The sequence below is a fragment of the Nicotiana tabacum genome, chromosome 18 (genome assembly GCF_000715075.1).
Source record: "Nicotiana tabacum cultivar K326 chromosome 18, ASM71507v2, whole genome shotgun sequence".
Classification (NCBI taxonomy): Eukaryota; Viridiplantae; Streptophyta; class Magnoliopsida; order Solanales; family Solanaceae; genus Nicotiana; species Nicotiana tabacum.
Window position 1 is genome coordinate 127,465,423 of NC_134097.1, and position 19,702 is coordinate 127,485,124.

Below are 19,702 nucleotides of genomic sequence, written 5' to 3' on the forward strand. Positions count from 1 at the left end.
TATTTGATCTCCGGTGTGTATTAAATTTGTATTCAAAAAATAAAATAAAAAGTAAACACACGAAGAAGCTAAAGTGATTCAACATCTAATATATATATATATGAAAAAAGTTGACCTTATTTATATAGTATAATTTTCGGCGTCCGTTCACCTAGCTCCGGCCCTACTCGCATTAATCAAAATATAGAAAAACTTTTCTGAGAATAACTTGTCATATTTTATTAATTCGTGAACGAAAATAATGCAGTAAAAATTACACTGTTAAAAGAAGATGTCAGAAATAGATAGGTAAGTTTGTTGCCTAAATCAGTAATTTGGGTTTGAGAAAAAGATGCTCCTACTTATGTTTCTATCTTTAGTTTTGATACTTGATGTGACTTGAAAAAAGTAGCTCCCTTTCCTTGTAGGATTATTAACTAAAAGTGAACTGAAAATGCATAACTGAAATAGACATATGAGATAGAAATTGAAAGGGCTTTATTTTGTTCATTTGCTTGACAATAACGTAATATCAAACAGCACAATGTTATACGCCATTGTGGTTACTTTTGCAAAACGTGTCAAAAACTGAAAGTCCAATATTCATTTAGGAAAATTACTAGAAAGGATAGTTCGGTGTATACAGAATCCTCGCATTCATGCGGGGTCTAGGTAAGGGCCGTACTTCAAGAGGTAATAGTGCATTTACATGAGCCTACCCTAAGGGATAATGATATAGACAACCGATCCTAATACAAATATTAATGGCTACTTTACAGCTGAATATATAACTAATCATAAGGAGAGATCATAAATGTTATACTGCAGCAATTAGACGAAATTGGTGGTCTAAAAAAATATTGACACAAGTGACATTAAATTCATTTAATTAATTTGTATATATTTATGATGCATCATCTATCAAGTTAAATAATAACGATCCGGAGTGATATTTTCTTGTCCAATTTCATTTTGCGCCAAATAGCGGTTTATTTTCAATATTGACATACAAATTTTTCAATTTTGTTGGTGATTCTGTTGTCTACATTTTCTATTTTTGTTGTGATTAGTGCGAACCGGGAGAAAATGAACTGGATAAAAAAATATTTATTTTTGTCATTTTTTCTCTAATCACGTGAAAAAACACATTAGTTCTGTTAGTTTTGCTCCAGATAGTGGTTTATTTTCAATATTGACATACCAATTTTTCAATTTTGTTGGTGATTCTATTGTCTAACTTTTCTATTTTTGTTGTGATTATTGATTAGTCCGAACCGGGAGAAAATGAACTGGAAAAGAAGATCTCTATTTTCGTTGTTTTTTCATTAGTTCTTAGTTTTAATGGCTCATCTAGATATTTGCCCTTTGGGCGAAAAGTATTTAATTTTTACAAATTTAGAGGATAATATACGCCCAAGATAATTACAATAGGGACGAAAACATACTTATCCTCAAACTTAAGAAATCTACTGTAATTTTTTCCTATAACTAAGAAATCTAAATTGATCAGGTGAGTAAAGCAATTTTTTTACTTCTTTGATGCTTAATCCGGTACTTTATACAAACTTCAAGTGTGTCAAAAATTCAAAAGAAGACAAAAAATTATACTAGAAATTTTGTAGTTTAGATTTAGAAAAAATAAAAAAAGGATAAAGAATTTTCTAAAGAAAAAACAAACAAACACGGAAATAATATTTAATAAGCATACTGTTCCAAACTGACTCGAACCATTATCATTATGGAGAACAGTAAGATAATAGTACCAAAAAACAATTAAAAATTTAGAACAAGAATATAAAAAACAAAAAGGGTGAATTTGCACAAAATCTCTTAAAACAGGGTGAAAACAAAATATCTCTAATGATAAGGGACTGTCATTATAAATAAATAAAGTTTTCCCCCATTACTTTTATCAGTTTCCTGTTCTTAAGAAAAAACCGACCCCCACACGCACACACTCTCTCTAAAATCTCTCTCATAACTATTCCGGTGAGAATGTCGCCGTAATTACATTCCCGGCGGATATTCCGGCGGTATAATACGTGAGATCGGATCGAGAGTTTATTTCCTCCGGCAATGGAAGCATCACCACACTGGTTTTGCTCTCCGGCGACGCTGATTCCCCGCCGGCAGAAATAAGTGGCAGATTTTCCGGTGATATTCGCTAAGGTTTGGTGACCCGGTTTGGATCCGAATCACTATCTTAATTCCATTTGTTTTGGTGTATTTTGTTTTTTCTGCTTCACAGATATGCTTTGTAGTTAATGTTCTTTGGTTTGTGGGGAAATATTTATGAAAATATTTGGAAAGTTTAAAGCTTTAATGGAAAAAACAGCTCAAAAAATGAGTAAAGTTTGAATCTTTACTGGAAGTTTGGGTTTTTATTGATTATTGAATAGGTGGAATTTCAATAACTTTGATTAGAGGTGCTAGTTTTGAGATAAAAATAAGACTTTTTTGAGGGGCGATATTGTAACTGCTGCTTTGTTTGAATGGATAGTTAATAAAAAAGGTGAAGGTCTTTTCCAAGATGGGTTCTTGTTTTTTTGGGCTAGAGTGAGAAAATGATGTTTTGATGGAAAAGAGGTTGGGATTTTTGACCTTTTCACATATACTTTTGTGAGTTTTGTGAAGTTTGATTGCTAGGGAAACTCTGGCTGGTGTATTGATAACATGGCTTCTGAAACTCACAAGTCAAAGAAAGTGTTCTATTGTAGCAATAAGGTTAATAAGTCTTCTCATGATTATTTGTTTGGGAAGGAAGATGAGGAGGAGAGGAGAATGAGGTTAGAAGGAGAAGTTGATGATGGTCATTGCAAGTTTGGATCAAGTGATTCACTTCTTCCGGGCCTACATGATGATGTTTCTTTAACATGTCTTGCTTGGGCTTCTAGATCGGATTACGCATCGTTGTCGTGCCTGAATGGAAGGTTTAATTCATTAATCAAGAGTGGTTATTTATATGACTTGCGAAGGCGGTTAGGTGTTGTTGAACACTGGGTGTATATGGTTTGTGATCCTCGGGGTTGGGAGGCTTTTGATCCTTTCAGAGAGAAATGGTTGAGATTGCCAAAAATTCCATGTGATGATTGTTTTAATTATGCTGATAAGGAGTCGTTAGCGGTTGGAAGTGAACTGCTGGTTTTTGGCCGTGAGTTGTTTGATTTTGCTATATGGAAATATAGTTTGGTTCAAAACAACTGGACGAAATGTGAAGGAATGAATCATCGTCGTTGTCTATTTGGATCAGGTAGTCTTGGTTCAATTGCTATTATTGCAGGGGGTAGTGACAAGAATGGAAATGTACTAAAATCTGCCGAGCTTTATGATTCCTTGTCCGGTAGATGGGAAATACTGCCAAACATGCACTCTCCCCGTAGATTGTGCTCTGGCTTTTTCATGGATGGAAAATTCTATGTGATCGGTGGGATGACTAGCGCTACTGATTCTTTGACTTGTGGGGAAGAATTTGATATACAAACAAGGAAGTGGAGGAAAATTGAGGGCATGTATCCAAATGTCAATAGAGCTGCTCAGGCACCTCCTCTTGTTGCAGTTGTTAATAACCAACTATATGCAGTTGAATATCTAACCAACATGGTAAAGAAGTATGACAAGAAGAAAAACTCATGGGAAGTGTTGGGAAGACTTCCTGTGAGGGCTGATTCTTCAAATGGTTGGGGTCTTGCTTTCAAAGCACGTGGTGAGGAACTTCTGGTGGTGGGCGGCCACAGGGGCCCAGAAGGCGAATCTATCGTATTGAGTTCTTGGGCACCAAAATCAGGCTTTAAGGACGGCACCTTGGATTGGAAGGTCATTGGTCTGAAAGAGCATTCCGGGGTCTTTGTATACAATTGTGCTGTGATGGGTTGTTGAGAAGTTCAGTCAACCAAATGGAGAAAGAAGTCACTCTTTTCAATCGTTGTTTTTAGCTTAATTCCAACACATTGTTTGATTTATTAGAATTTGTTTTTTTCTTTTTATTTTCATTATCCAATTTAACATATTTCCTGTGTTTGAGATAAGCAATTGTTCTAGCCAAACATCCTCTAACTGGATGGTTATCTCACTCACTTATTCGACAGACTGCTTGCTTCCAAGTGTTCTCAGTTTTCACCTTGTTCATTGAGTTATATGGCTGATTCACTGATCTAAGGGATACTAAATAATGGATATTTTTCCTCTTATGGGTTTGAATTTCCTTTGCCGAGGCTTTATTAAATTATCCATACACGTTGTTTTTCCTTCTTCCACCCATGCTATCTGCAGTTTTCTGCAGTAACTGAGTATTTCCTCTCTGGAGATAGGCCTAGCAAACTCTGAAATGGAAAGAATTAATTTCGTGACCTACATTGATTGTAAATGATGGTTTGTCTCATTTAACTATGTTGTCTTCAATCCAACAAGCCATAATCCATGTTGTTGATTATAGTTCTCTTTGGTGATCTATTCTTAATACTGTCTCTTCGGCACACCTGGTGTTTTTATTCTAAATTAATAAATACATGACATGACATGTGTTTTTCGTATGTCCAGTGTCGGTTTTCTTTTTCTGTGATCTGGCTCCTCTTTGAGTAGAGGAAACAGCCTCCTCTCGGGTAGAGGTAAGGTCTGCGTACATATTACCCTCCCAAACCCCACTTGTGGGATTACACTGGGTTGTTGTTGTTGTTGTTGTTGGCTCTGCTTTGAGTGGAAGGAAACTTGTTATGTGTGCTTTAGTGATGAATGCTTACATGAAAGATTCTACATCTCAAGTTCCAACACTGCATAGATGCAGAGCAAGAAAAAGTAGCTGTACACTGTTGATATTTGTTAAATTCAGTCGTCTGAATTATGCACTTGTCCTCACAGTACAGCTGATATTTGTTAAATTCAGTCGTCTGAATAATGCACTTGTCCTCACAGTACAGCTGATATTTGTTAAATTCAGTCGTCTGAATAATGCACTTGTCCTCCACTAAATAATTTCTGAATGCTATTTCCTTGAGAACCAAGGAGGAAAATTAGCAATATAGGTACCAATTCTTGTCCTCAACTTGCTCTTTTTCTCACTTCTCCGACACAGATTGATGTGCACTGGATATTTCTCTGATTGTTTTAACAGAAAAAAGTACAAGGCAATAGGCACTTCAGTTTTCAAATACAAAATACACATTATTTTGCAGAAACTAAAATTAAACAACATAACGCATACAAAAGATGACCAAATAATATAGTGGTCAATGAAGTGGGCGAGAACCATAAGGTCTCTGGTTTAAATCTCAGTGGAGGAAAAAAATATTGGGTGATTTCTTTCAATTTGTCCAAGTCTTGCTGGATAGAGTTACGGGTTGCTAGTGGGAGCTGACCGGTATCTCGTGGAATTAGTCGATATCCGCGCAAGCTGGACCGGATACCACAGTTATTAAAAAAGACCAATTATAGAACTATTTTGCTCTATATGCCACCTAAATAAATTGAAGTGTTTGTTTTCTAATCAAATCATGAATGAGGTGGTGCACCAAATTTGGCATAAGAGTCTTGCTTCTTTTTTAATTATAGGGCAAAGTGTTAATGAAGTGGGACATACAATTCATAATAGACCAAGACCATTCCATGTGAAATGAAAATGATGTGGATGGATAGATTAGACATACCTTATAGAAATAATAGCATACACAAAGAAAGTCTTATTCTAATGTCAATTAGTTCAACAAATATCTTTTGGAAAATTGTTTACCTAAGCAATCAAAATGTTAAAGAGGAATGTGATTGAAGTTTTTTTTATCAAGCCAGTCATCTAGAGGAATGATTTATAAATAGTTATCGCATATAACAGCGGTATTCGAGTCTGCTGCGGAGCCGAAAATATTAAGGGGTTCAAAAAATAAAAAAAATTAAACAAGCGAAGAAGCCAAGAGAATTTAACATCTCATATGTATACATAATTTTTCTTTAACCCTATATACCAAATGTAATTTTTCGGTGAAGGGTGGTCGAATAACCCCCTTCCGCCCCCGAGCTCCACCACTGCCTCTATTATTCCACTTGCCTCTATTATTCCACTAAGTATTGGCCCTCCTAGCAGTATCAGATAACTCTGCCGATAAACTTATATTTTTATATATATGTTAAAATCTTCAAAATTCCAAGAAAAGGGATGGAAGAAAAACCTGGAATATTAGTGGCAGGCTTTGGTTTATTGCACATGTATACAGTTAGTAAAAGGGAAATATTTAAAATCAAGAGTGGTCTGGGCACAAGCATCTGACTTTAGTTATGTGAAAGGTATGGTATTTGCAGAAAACTGTGGGACTCATGTGGGTGCTGATTTTCTTTAGTATTTCCAGCTCCTAACATTTACCAGAAAAAGCAAATGCCTTATTTGGCAAAACTTTGGCCATTTTACCCATTTTGACATGTCATATTTTGCCTATTTTGGGGAAAAAAGGAAAGCAAATCCCCCTGCTTTTTGGGGTTGTGTGGTGGGTGCAAGCTGGCTTTTCTGCTGTATCTGTTGCTTTGTTTTTTTTACATTTTTATTTCTTTAATTTGTACATATAAGAAGTACAATCTTGGACACTGTTTCTAATTTATTACTACTAGTTTAATGTCAGCACTATTGCTTTTTTCTGCTTTCCACGTTATGGAATAAGTGCTAATTCTAAAATGATTCAATTAGAGTACTAATTCTTTTACGAGAAGGGGAGTCTTGGAGCAACAATAAAGTTATCTTTCTGTGACTTATAGGTCACGAGTTCGAGCTGTGGAATCAGCCACTAATATTTGCATTAAGATATGTTGCTTATGTCACACCCCTGTGTTGGGAAGCGTATCAAGCTAATAGAAAGAAAAGAATATTTAAGAGAGAAAAACAATAAATTGCACAAGACAAGATTTACGTGGTTCGGCAATTTTTGCCTACTCCACGGCCACACAAAGAATAGCTAGTTATTAATTGAAGAGAGAAAGAAGAAGTTTTGGGATGATCTACAAATGAAAATGTAGACCCCTATTTATAGGCATTTGAATGCCCTGCCGAGGTAAACGCTTACATCATAAGAATGCCGATGTAAGCGCTTACATCACAAGAATGCCGATGTAAGCGCTTACATCATATTTTCATCTCTTTTTGATTTTTCTTTCTTTTGTTTTGTCTACTTTCACATACAACAATAGGTTTGGTCCTATCAATCTCCCCCTCAAACCTATGTTACATCAAGAAAGAAAATAAAGAAAGATTTGCTATTCTCTGGTGGCGCTTTCACTCTATCAGTCTTGAAGGCTAATTGAGGCAGTGCACAGCCTCAGTTTGTCAACACCGACAACTTTGGTCAACATGTCTGACGGGTTCTTTGATCCTGATATCTTCTGTAGGGAAAGAGTTCCTTCATTTATCAACTCTCGGATATGATGATACCTCAACTGGATATGCTTCGATCTTGCATGAAACACTGGATTCTTGGCAAAATGAATTGCACTCTGGCTATCGCTGAAAAGCTCACAATTGTCCTGCTCTTTACCTAGCTCTTTAAAAAAATTCTTGAGCCAAATCATCTTTTTTCCAGCTTCTGAGATTGCCATGTACTCTGCTTCAGTGGTAGATAGAGCAACACTTTTCTGAAGTCTGGACATCCAACTAACAGCAGTACCACCCAAGGTGAACACGTAGCCCGTGGTACTTTTTCGACTATCCAGATCGCCGCCTAAATTTGCATCAGCAAAACCTTGTAAGATAATATTGCTCTTTTTAAAACAAAGTGTCATACCTGAGGTGCCTTTGAGATATCGCAATATCCATTTTACACATTCCCAGTGCTCATTTCCTAGATCTGGCATGTATCTACTGACAACTCCAACAGCATGGGCTATGTCAGGTCTAGTGCAAACTATAACATACATCAAACTTCCTACTGCTGAAGCATACAGAACTTTGGACATGTACTTCCTTTCTTCGTCTGTCTTAGGTGATTGGTCCTTTGACAGATTTAGATGGCTTCCGAGTGGAGTGCTTCTGGTCTTTGCATCATGAAGACTGAACCTGCTTAGTACCTTCTGTATGTACTTTTCTTGAGACAATTTTAAGGTTCCTTCCGACCTGTTTCTGCTAATCCTCATCCCAAGCATTTGCTTAGTTGGTCCTAAGTCTTTCATTTCAAACTCCTTTGCCGTTGTTGCTTAACCAAATTGATCTCATTTATGCTAGATCCTTCAATTAGCATATCATCAACGTACAACAGTAAAATAATATAGGATTCATCAAGATTTTTGATATAACAGCAATGGTCCATCTCACATCGTGTGAAACCATTTTTATGCATGAATCCATCAAATTTCTTGTACCATTATCGGGGAGCTTGTTTCAAACCATACAAACTCTTCTTCAACTTACACACAAGGTTTTCTTTACCAGAAACTTGAAAACCTTCAGGTTGCTTCATGTAGATGTCTTCTTCAAGGTCACCATGCAAGAAAGCAGTTTTAACATCTAGCTGCTCCAAATGCAAATTTTCTGCAGCTACGATACTTAGCACCAACCTGATAGTAGTTAGTTTGACTACAAGAGAGAAGATCTCGGTGTAGTCAATTCCTTCCATCTGCTGAAAGCCTTTTACTACTAATCGTGCTTTGTATCTCTTCTTACCATCATGCTCTTCCTTGACTCGGTACACCCACTTGTTCTGCAATGCCTTCTTTCCTTTTGGTAACTCCGTAAGTATCCATGTTTTATTCTTTTGAAGAGAATTCATCTCTTCTTTCATGGCTAGCTTCCACTTATCAGAGTCTATCACCTGCATTGCTTCAACAAAATACTCTGGTTCTCCAGCATCAGTAAGAAGTAAATAGTGAAGAGAGAGAGGGAGTTAACCTATCTGGAGCATTCGTGACTCTTTTAGATCTCCTTAATGTAGGTTCATGAGTAACAGAATCCGAATTTGATTCAAGTCCTGATTCCAGATTTGGTTCTGCATTTGATTCTATCTCTGGTTCCGGTGATTCTCTTCGGCGAATATCTTCGCTTAGAACCAAGTCTCTAATATCATTCAATTTGAGTTTGGTACTTCCTGATGAACTGTTAACTGCAGTTATTATTGCAGACCAACTCTCCGGTAGAGATGATAGTAGAATCAACGCCCTGATTTCGTCATCAATTGTTATATTAACAGAACTCAACTGAGTTAATATTGTATTAAACTCATTGATATGTTCCGTGACTGATCCACCTTCTGTCATTTTTAAGTTGAACAATCGACGCATCAAATAGACTTTATTTGAAGCAGATGGCTTCTCATACATATTTGATAAGCCTTCATCAGGCCTGCATTGGTCTTCTCGTTAATGATGTTAAACGCCACATTTCGTGTTAGCGTTAAACGAATCACACCAAGAGCTTGGCGATCTAATAGATCCCAATCTGCTTTGGACATAGTTTCCGGTTTCACCTCGGTCAGAGATAAGTGTAATTTTTTCAGGTACAATAGTCCTCTATTTGCATTTTCCAGAATCCAAGATCTTTGCCATTAAACTTGTCAATCTTAACCTTCCCTTCTTCCGATGCCATTTTCACAATTTTTTTTATGTGAACAGTGCTTGTGAACAGTAACGATGATCAATAGTGCCGCACTATTCTTGTAAATAGTACCTGCACCAATACTGTATTTTTCTACCGGAATTACACTATCTGTGCCCTGATACCAGTTGTTGGGAAGCGTATCAAGCTAATAGAAAGAAAAGAATATTTAAGAGAGAAAAGCAATAAATTGCACAAGACAAGACAAGACAAGATTTACGTGGTTCGGCAATTTTTGTCTACTCCACGGCCACACAAAGAATAGCTCTTTATTAATTGAAGAGAGAAAGAAGAAGTTTTGGGATGATCTGCAAATGAAAATGTAGACCCCTATTTATAGGCATTTGAATGCCCTGCCGAAGTAAGCGCTTGCATCATAAGAATGCCGATGTAAGCGTTTGCATCATAAGAATGCTGAGGTAAGCGCTTACATCACAAGAATGTCGATGTAAGCGCTTACATTATATTTTCATCTCTTTTTGATTTTTCTTTCTTTTGTTTTGTCTACTTTCACATACAACAATAAGTTTGGTCCTATCACCCTGAGCTGCAACCCTTCCCCTAACTTTACGTGAACATGCAATGCTTCGTGCAATGGGATGCCCTTTTTAATTCTTGTTCGACTAACGGATCACACCACTTGCAATATTATTTTTGATAAATATATTTCAAAATCTTCTACCGGAAATAACTTTTCTAGCTCTCTAAGGTAGGGATAAGATTTGCGCACACATTATCCTTCCCAAACCACACTTATGAGATTTCACTGGATATTATGTTGTTGTTATATTTCAAAAATCATTTTAATTAAACGATTCACAGATTCAAGAATTCAAATTCATTACGCTACTTATCTTGAGCCTTTTATGAAGTAATCATGTCTATGGATTAAAATTATGTCTTATCTTACCATTAGTTGTTAATGATAAAAGTTCTTGTTGCTTTGCACTTCAAATATAAATACAGCCTTTTTTATTTGTATCACGTCCTTTAAACAAGTATTTGTATTGAAGATACTACACAGAGGGAGAATAGAGAGATAAACAAGTATCTGTATTGCATTATTTTCTATTTTCCACTTAACGAAAAAAATGTTTTATGGTGTTGTAAAGAAAATGGTGTAAATTGAAAAATTGTACAAACATTAGCGGGAAAATCACAAAACATATGTTAAAAGGTTCCTTAATGTACATTAAAGTGGAAATTTGTACTGAAATTTTTAACAAAAAGGAAAATATTAGTTTCTAATGGATTAAAGGAATTTGTAACCCTTTTACTTCGCATGTAGTATAAAACACAGCAATTTTGATTCAATAGATAAGCAATTTCATTACTTATTTTATTTTACATTCCAGTAATGATAATTTCCTACTTAAGATATTATTGGGCCTTGGAGCGGATTACAACATCAAATTGCCATTAGTTCTTTTACTTTCTTTTAAGGGATATTATCACTTTTAGCCTGCGCCAAAAATTATTTACATTTAATAACCGCAAAAATATACTATAAAATTTGTATAATTTTTGTATATAACATACATAATGTATATATATACAAAAAATATACAATAAGTATATATTTTTTCGACTATTATTTTAAGAGCGGCTATACAATGTCATTTTCCCTTCTTTTAATCAGAAGCGGATTAACATTTTCCTTTTGATTCTTTAAGTTTGTAAAAAGTGAACATTACTATATATTTTTTTAGTTGCTTCCAAAAAATAAAAATGACAAAATATATATTTTTGTACATATGTGTATTATGTATAAAAAAAAATACACATATTTTATATATTTTTTAGCTAGAAAATGCAATTAGTTTTGGCCAAACGGCCAATTTTGTATTTTGCCCGAAGGATGAAGCTCCCAGCCCAACATATAACTTTTGGGCCATATATGATAATAACTTTTTGGCCACACACTTAGTGTTCCTTTTGGTTTCTTTTTATTGGGCCAAAGCTACTATATCTACATTATTTCAATGTATTGTCAATTTCCAAACATAATTTTGCTCTTTCTTTGGATGCAATGTATATAAAATATGTGATCTATAGATTACGAATTCGAGCCGTGAAAACAGTCATTAATATTTACATGAGGTTAAATTATCTACATCACACCCCTTGGTGTGTGGTTCTTTTTGGACCCTACTTGAATGTTTACTTGTCAGTTATCAGGCCAATGATGGCCACCGAGGAAATACCTTGGTCACTTTTCTGTATATTTTCTTTTGATTTTCAATTGGCGATTAGTTCATCTTAGGGAAAATGAAACAGATTTGGACGGAGTGAAATGGACATGGAAAATTCATAATAGTTGATTCATTGAATGAGTAACCTCGTCCTTCGAATGATGGGATCAAAACCTGTTGCCTTACCACTCCCATTTTGATCTCTAAAATAATTTAGGATTGAGAAGTAGATGAGTCATTAATTGATTGACTATATAAGGCAACCAGTTAAATGTTTTGAATTTGTTGCTAAAAGTTTGTTTTGTAACAATGCCATAAATGATTTTTCTTTTTCATTTGAGAGTGTCAAATTAATTCGTCTATGGTTGAAAAGTGGTTTATCCTTTCCTTTGCCATTGTTGTTGAAAAGGCTGTTGGAATATGATACTAGTGAGTAGTGATGTCTCTTCTTTTCTTTCTTTTTTTTTTGGTCAACAAAGAGGCCTATATCATAGATTAAGTGACATTACAAGGAGGAACGTCCGGTGGTGGTTCAGTGTTATAAAATTAAGGTTGATCACTTCCACCATTGTGTGCTGCATTACCAAAGAGTACATTGTTACTATTACAAGAGTTTGTCAAGCTATCAAACAAAAAGAGAGGGGTTTCAACTGCACGGTTGTATGTGTAGTGCGCCTGTGGAATGTTCTCCGTTGGTCTGCTAACAACTCTTGTATTACAAAAGAAGGTGATTGCACAAATCTAGTAGTTGGGGCATTGTGATCTAGGGTTGCCTCATAATTAGCTAGTTTCTCTGCCACTTGATTTTGCTCCCTGTAAGTGTGTATCACCCACGGTCTATCCAGTTGGTGTAGTAGGTACTTGCATTCATGAGTCAAGGATGAGTAGCGAGGATTTAGGGAGCGGAGTAAAGAAATTACCTCAGTTGAATCAACATTGACTTCCAGTGGAGTGAAGTTGTGTTGTAGACAAGTCGTAAACCTTCCTGTAGGCCAGTAAGTTCCATATAGATGTGATTTTCCATTGGCCTTGTATCCATATATCCCAGTAATCATTTGCCTGTGGAATCTCTAATTACACCCCCCAAAATCCCGTTTTTGTTTAGGGATATTATAAGCTTCGTCAGAATTTAATTTAAAATATCCATTAGTATGAGGGTTCCATTTGACGTGCATGTGTGCAGGTTGTGTATGGCTGGTGGTGTAGTTTAGTCTTAGATATAAAAATTCAGATGCTTGACCTATAATGTGCTGGAGGTTAGAAGAATGGGTTGTGCCTTCAAAAATAGTGCGGTTCCTACTTTTCCATAGGTGCCATAGAGCATATGGAATTAGAATATGGGAGCTGTTTTGAGCATTGGTAGAACTGCTTTTTAAAATAAATTGTGATAGTTTGAATGGGGTGTTCTCATGAAATCTTTCAAGATTTACATCAAGTGAGTTAATGCCTAGTTGGTGCCAAACAAGTTGTGCTTGGTGACATTGAAAGAATAGATGTGCAATGGTTTTGTAACGACCTGGCCGGTCGTTTCATGAATTACAGCCTCGTGTTCCACATTTCTGCTTCTTTATGTGTTGTTCAGATTTATTTCATCGTATTGTGTTGGTTGGTTCGGGTTTGGAGTAATTTTGGAGGGATATGAGACACTTAGTCTCCTAAGTTGGCCATTTAGTTGGAAAAGTCAACCGGAAATTGACGTGCGGGTAATGATCTCGGAATTGAATTTTTATGATTCGGATAGCTTCATTAGGTGATTTGGGACTTAAGAGCGTGATCGGAATGCAAGTTGGAGGTCTGTGGTAGATTTAGGCTTGAATTGGCGAAATTGAATGGCTTTTTCCGGTTGGCAGTGAAAATCTTGATATCGGGGTCGGAATGGAATTTCGGAAGTTGGAGTAGGTCCGTTGTGTCATTGTTGACGTGTGTGCAAAATTTCAGGTCATTCGGATTAGCTTTGATATGTTTTTGGATCGATTGCGGAATTCGAAAGTTTAGAATTCCTTAGGCTTGAATCCGAGGGTGATTTGGTGTGTTGATATTGTTTTGAGTGTTTCTAGGGTTGGTATGAGTTTGAATGATGATATGTGACTTATTCGTGTTTTCGGTTGAGGTCCCGGGGGCCTCGGGATGAATTCGGAATATTGTCGGAAAGTTTGTTAAAAATGAGCAGTTTCAGCTGCTGTGTTCTGCCATAACCGCACCTGCGGAGAGGGAACCACATGTGTGACGTCCGCAAGAGCGAGGAAACAGCCGCAGATGCAGCCATAAGTGAGAAGGTCAGGAGCCGCAGGTGCGGAAGAAGGAATGCACCTACGTTACCGCAAGTGCGGTGGGAAGTCACAGATGCGGTTAAAGGAAAATAAGTGAAAACTGCAGAAGCGGTTAGCTGGAACGCATAAGCAGTCCCGCAGGTGCAAAAGTCGCTGGGCAGAAACTATATAAACCTCACTTTGCGAATTTCAGTCTTTTATCCACCGTTTTTGGCCGAGTTGGAGCTTGGGGATTTTGATTTCAAGGAGGAATTTAAGTGTTTTTTTGTGAGGTAAGCTACTTGGACCTTGTATCTTATTTTTGTGGCAATTATTCGATTGTATAATGATGAAATTTATGGAAAAATTAGAGAAGAAATTGGGAGATTAGGGCTTGAAATTGGAGAGTTTTCATTGGAGATTTGAGGGGCCATTTGAGGTCCGATTTTGATGATCTTGGTATGTATAGACTCGTGAGAGGATAAGGATTCTAGTGTTGTGGCTTTTATTGAATTTTGAAACGTGGGCCCGGGAGTCGGGTTTGACCAATTTCGGGATTTTGAGTTTAATTTGATAATTTTCGAGTGGGCTTTGTCCCTTTGGCTTGTATTGATGTTATGACTCTGATTTTGGATAGATTCGGGACGATTTGAGGCCAAGTTGAGAGGCAAGGGCATTGTGGAGTAGATTTTCGTCCAGTTTGAGGTAAGTAACTCTTGTAAATCTAGACCTGAGGGTATGAAACCCCGAAATTTCGTACTGTTTTAATAAATGAGGTGACACACATGCTAGGTAACGGGCGTGTGGGCGTGCACTCATAGGGATTGGGGCTTGGTCCATCCCGTGACGACTGTATAGTTACATATTTTGATAAACTGTATATGATATCCATGAGTTTTAGAAATGAATCTGTTAACTTGGGTTGAATGTTATGTTTGGGTCCTTGTGCTGAACTGTTTGAACCCTCAGGGGTATTTTACTACTTTCCTCACACGGTTTAATTTGGAAACATATCCTCAGTCATGATTTTTACCTGTTTATTTTGATTAAGTTTCATTACTCTACTTTTAAATATATGGAAATTATTTGGGCTGAGTTCCTCGATTTTCAATGAAATGCCTGAGTGGCTGTGAGGTTAATGACTGAGAGAGGTCGAGGACCTGATGGTAAAGATTATATATATTTATAGATTGGGATGCATGCCGCAGAGATATATATGTATATATATATATATGGATCGGGTTGCACGCCGCAACGGTTATTATTATGAGATATCTATTGAGTGGGAGTGCTGAGTGTGAGTACTAATTGACGAGAGTTGAGTCACGAGTGACTGAGAGGCTTGCCCGAGGGGCTATACTTATGAGTGATACTTTGCCGAGGGGCTTGTTTATGAATTTACTGTTTCCACTCTTCTTTGATACTGAGCCTCTGTTGTAAAATGTTGAATAAAAGTTTTTAAAGAACTTTCATTAAAACTAGAGTTTTTACGAGATATTCGGTAATTGACTATAGATTTTGACTTTGATATTTCTATTGAGATTCTTTCATAAAGTATGTATATGATTTTAAATACTCGTCACTACACTCAGCCTTTATTTACTTTGGTTACTTACTGAGTTGGCGTACTCACGTTACTCCATGCACCTTGTGTACAGATCCAGGTGCCAGAGCCTCCGAGTGAGAGCTGATCGTCGCCTTCAGAGTATTATCCGAAGATTGCAAGGTAGCTTCACGACGTTCACAATCCTGCCTTTAACCTTCCTATCCTTAGTACTTTTTATTTCAGTCTTATCTTGTATTAAAAAGACAATATTGGGTTGTATTTAGTGGCTCATGACTAGTGACACCAGGATCAGACTGGGTTGATGTACTTACGTATTTGTCCTTCCGCGTATTTTTGATATATATTAAAATGAAAGATTTGAGATTATATCTGATTAGATAATGAATTTACAAAACACATTTATATTATTCGTGTTGTTTCGACTGACCTAGTACTGTGATAGGCGTCATTACGACCGGGGTATTTGGGGTCGGGATAAGTTGGTATCAGAGCCTAGGTTGCATAGTCTCACGGGTCATGAGCCAGTTTAGTAGAGTCTTGCGGATCAGTACGGAGAAGTCTGTACTTATCCTCGGAAGGCTGCAGAACCTTTAGGAAAAACTTCACATTCTTGAAATGTCTGTCGTGCGAATCTGTTGATTCTGGTACTAAACTTCTGTTATTTTATTCTCTCACAAATGGTGAGGACACGTGCTATCGGTCAGGATGGACGACCACCAGTACCACCAGTTGGGGCCACTAGAGTCTGAGGTTACGGTCGAGGACGTGGTAGAGGCAATGGTTTAGCCCGCACAACAGCTAGGACAGCACCTGCAGATCCACCAGCCGCCCCAGTTCATGATCAGGTCCCAGTTGCGAATGCTCCAGCAGGACTAGCTCAGGCACCAGCCGTGCCGATTGTTATTCCAAGCCTTCAGGAGGCCCTAGCTCAGATTTTATCAGTGTACACTAGCCTGACTCAGGCGGTCTCAGTTACTATGGCCGCAACTACTTCTCAGGCCGGGGGAGGCACCCAGACCCCCGCCGCTCGCACACCTGAGCAGGTTGTGCAGGGACTTCAGACACCGGGGGCACCTCCAGCCCAGTCGGTTTCACCCGCTCAATATTATGTGGTACCGGTTATGCCTGTCGACGAGCAGCGTCGATTGGAGATGTTTGGTAGACTTCATCCTCCGACCTTTAGTGGTGCAGAGGGCGAGGATGCCTAGGGTTTCTTGGACAAGTGCCAGAGGTTGCTTCGGACCGCAGGTATTTTAGAGACTAGTGGGGTCTCGTTCACAACTTTCCAGTTTTTAGGAGCTGCCTTTACTTGGTGGGAGGCTTATGAGAGGCGTAGGCTTGTTGATGTAGCACCCCTTACCTGGCAGTAGTTCTCCCCTCTCTTTTTGGAGAAGTATGTGCCACAGTCTCGCAAAGAGGAGCTGCGCAGGCAGTTCGAGCAGTTGCGTCAGGATGATATGACTGTGATGCAGTATGAGATGAGATTTTCAGAGCTAGCTCGTCATGCTGTATGGTTGGTTACTAAGAATAGAGAGAGGATCATGAGGTTCGTGGATGGCCTCACGTATCAGCTTCGGATTCTTATGACTAGAGAAAGGGTGTCAGGTGCTACCTTTGAGCAGGTCTTTGATATTGCTTGAGAGATTGAGTCAATTCGTCGTCAGGAGCGAGATGAGAGGGAGGCCAAGAGGTCTCCAGGATCTGGTAGTTTTGGTGGCGCTCCTTCGAGAGGCCAATTTTAGTACGGTAGAGGACGTCCATTCAGACATGCTCAGTCGGCTCACCCTATTCATTATGGGGCATCATCGGGTCATGGTTCTCACAATTCTCATTAGGGACATTCATCACTTTGTGCCCTTCCAACCCAAAGTTTGTCCCGTGATTCAGGGCTCTTCCGTACCAGGTTCTTCTGCTAGTCATCCCGGTGCTAGGGGTTCCTTTCAGTCCCCGTCTCCAACACTAGGAAGTTGTTATGAGTGTGGAGAGTTTGGGTATATGAGGAGTCAGTGTCCTCGTCTTCTTAAGGGTGCATCTCAGCAGAGGATCTAGCCCTCGACTTCAGCTCCAGTTACTTCATCACCTGCTCAGGTAGCCAGGGGTGAGGGTCAGTCAGCTAGGGGTCACCCAAGAGGGGGAGGTCGATCCGGTAGTGGTCAGGCCCGTTTCTATGCACTCCCAGATAGACCAGATGTTATTGCTTCAGATGTCGTGATTACAGGTATTATCTCAGTTTGCCATAGAGATGCATCTATGTTATTTGATCCTGGTTCCACTTTTTCATATGTATCATCATATTTTGCTCGTTATTTGGATACACCCCGTGAGTCTCTTATTTCATCTATTCATATATCTACTCCGGTGGGTGATACTATTGTTGTGGACCGCGTATACCAGTCGTGTGGTGACTATTGGGGGTCTGGAGACCCGAGTAGACCTTTTGTTGCTATGTATGGTAGAATTTGATGTGATATTAGGCATGGATTGGCTATCTCCGTGTCGGGCTATATTGGACTTTCATGCTAAGACAGTGACGCTGGTTATGCCGGGTGTGCCACAGATTAAGTGGCGAGATTCGACTGATTTTGTTCCCAGTAGGGTGATTTCATTTCCGAAAGCCCATCAGATGGTTGAGGAAGGATGTCTTTCATACTTAGCTTTTGTGAAGGACGTCAGTGCAGAGACTCCTAGCATGTTCCAATAGTGAGGGATTTTACGGATGTATTTCCTGCAGACCTGCCGGGCATGCCACCGGACATGGATATTGACTTTGTTATTGATTTGGTGTCGGGCACTCAGCCCATTTCTATTCCACCGTATCATATGGCACCAACGGAGTTGAAAGAGTTGAAAGAGCAGCTTTAGGAACTCCTTGATAATGGGATTATTCAGCTTAGTGTGTCGCCTTGGGGTGCACCTGTTCTATTTGTAAAGAAGAAGGATGACACGATGCGGATATACATTGATTACAGGTAGTTGAACAAAGTTACAATAAAGAACAAGTATCATTTGCCTCGTATTGATGATTTATTTGACCAGCTTCAGGGAGCGAGAGTGTTCTCCAAGATTGATCTCCGGCCAGGGTATCACCAGTTGAAGATCAGGGACTCAGATATTATTACGACGGCTTTCAGGACCCGATATGATCATTATGAGTTCCTTGTGATGTCTTTTGGGCTGACCAATGCCCCAGCAACGTTCATGCATTTGATGAACATCATGTTTCTGCCTTATCTCGACTCGTTTGTGATTGTTTTCATTGATGATATTCTGGTGTACTTGCGTAGTCAAGAGGAGCACGCTGAGCATTTGAGAGTTGTGTTGCAGTGGTTGAGGGAGGAGAAACTTTATGCAAAGTTCTCCAAGTGTGAGTTTTGGCTCAGTTCAGTGGCTTTCTTGGGGCACATGGTGTCCAGTGAGGATATTCAGGTTGATCCGAAAACGATAGAGCAATTCAGAGTTGGCCCAGACCGTCCTTAGCCACAGAGATTTGCAGCTTTCTTGGTTTGGCGGGTTATTACCGTCGGTTCATTCAGGGATTTTCATCTATTGCATCACCTTTGGCCAAATTGACCCAAAAAGGTGCTCCATTCAGGTGGTCAGATGAGTGTGAGGCGAGCTTTTAGAAACTCAAGACTGACTTGACCACAAATCCAGTGTTAGTTTTGCCATCATCTTCAAGTTCATATACAATATATTGTGATGCTTCTAGAGTTGGTATTGGGTGTGTGTTGATGCAGGAGGGTAGAGTGATTGCTTCTTCTCGCCGGTTGGAGCCCTATGAGAAGAACTACCCTGTTCAGGACTTAGAGTTGGCTGCCATTGTTCACGCGTTGAAGATTTGTAGGCATTATCTCTGCGGTGTGTCTTGTGAGGTGTTTAATGATCATCGTAGTCTCCAACACTTGTTCAAGCAGAATGATCTCAATTTGAGGCAGCAGAGATGGTTGGAGCTGCTAAAGGATTATGATATCACTATCTTGTACCATCCGGGAAAGGCCAATGTAGTGGTCGATGCCTTGAGTAGGAAGGCGATGAGTATGGGCAGTTTGGCATATATTCCTATTGGGGAGAGTCCTCTTGCGGTTGATGTTCAGGCCTTGGCCAATCGGTTCGCGAGGTTGGATATTTTGGAGCCCAATCGAATCTTAGCTTGTGTGGTTTC

At 38.6% G+C, this 19,702-nt stretch overlaps 1 protein-coding gene across 1 annotated transcript; it reads left to right on the plus strand.

The window, feature by feature from the left end:
- The first annotated feature begins 1,897 nt into the window (after positions 1–1,897).
- On the plus strand, positions 1,898–4,176 carry LOC107772791 (F-box/kelch-repeat protein At5g60570-like). The gene has a single exon (XM_016592267.2). It carries the CDS (start codon positions 2,653–2,655, stop codon positions 3,853–3,855), a length of 1,203 nt encoding a protein of 400 aa, XP_016447753.1. The 5' UTR covers positions 1,898–2,652; the 3' UTR covers positions 3,856–4,176.
- The last annotated feature ends 15,526 nt before the right edge of the window (positions 4,177–19,702 follow it).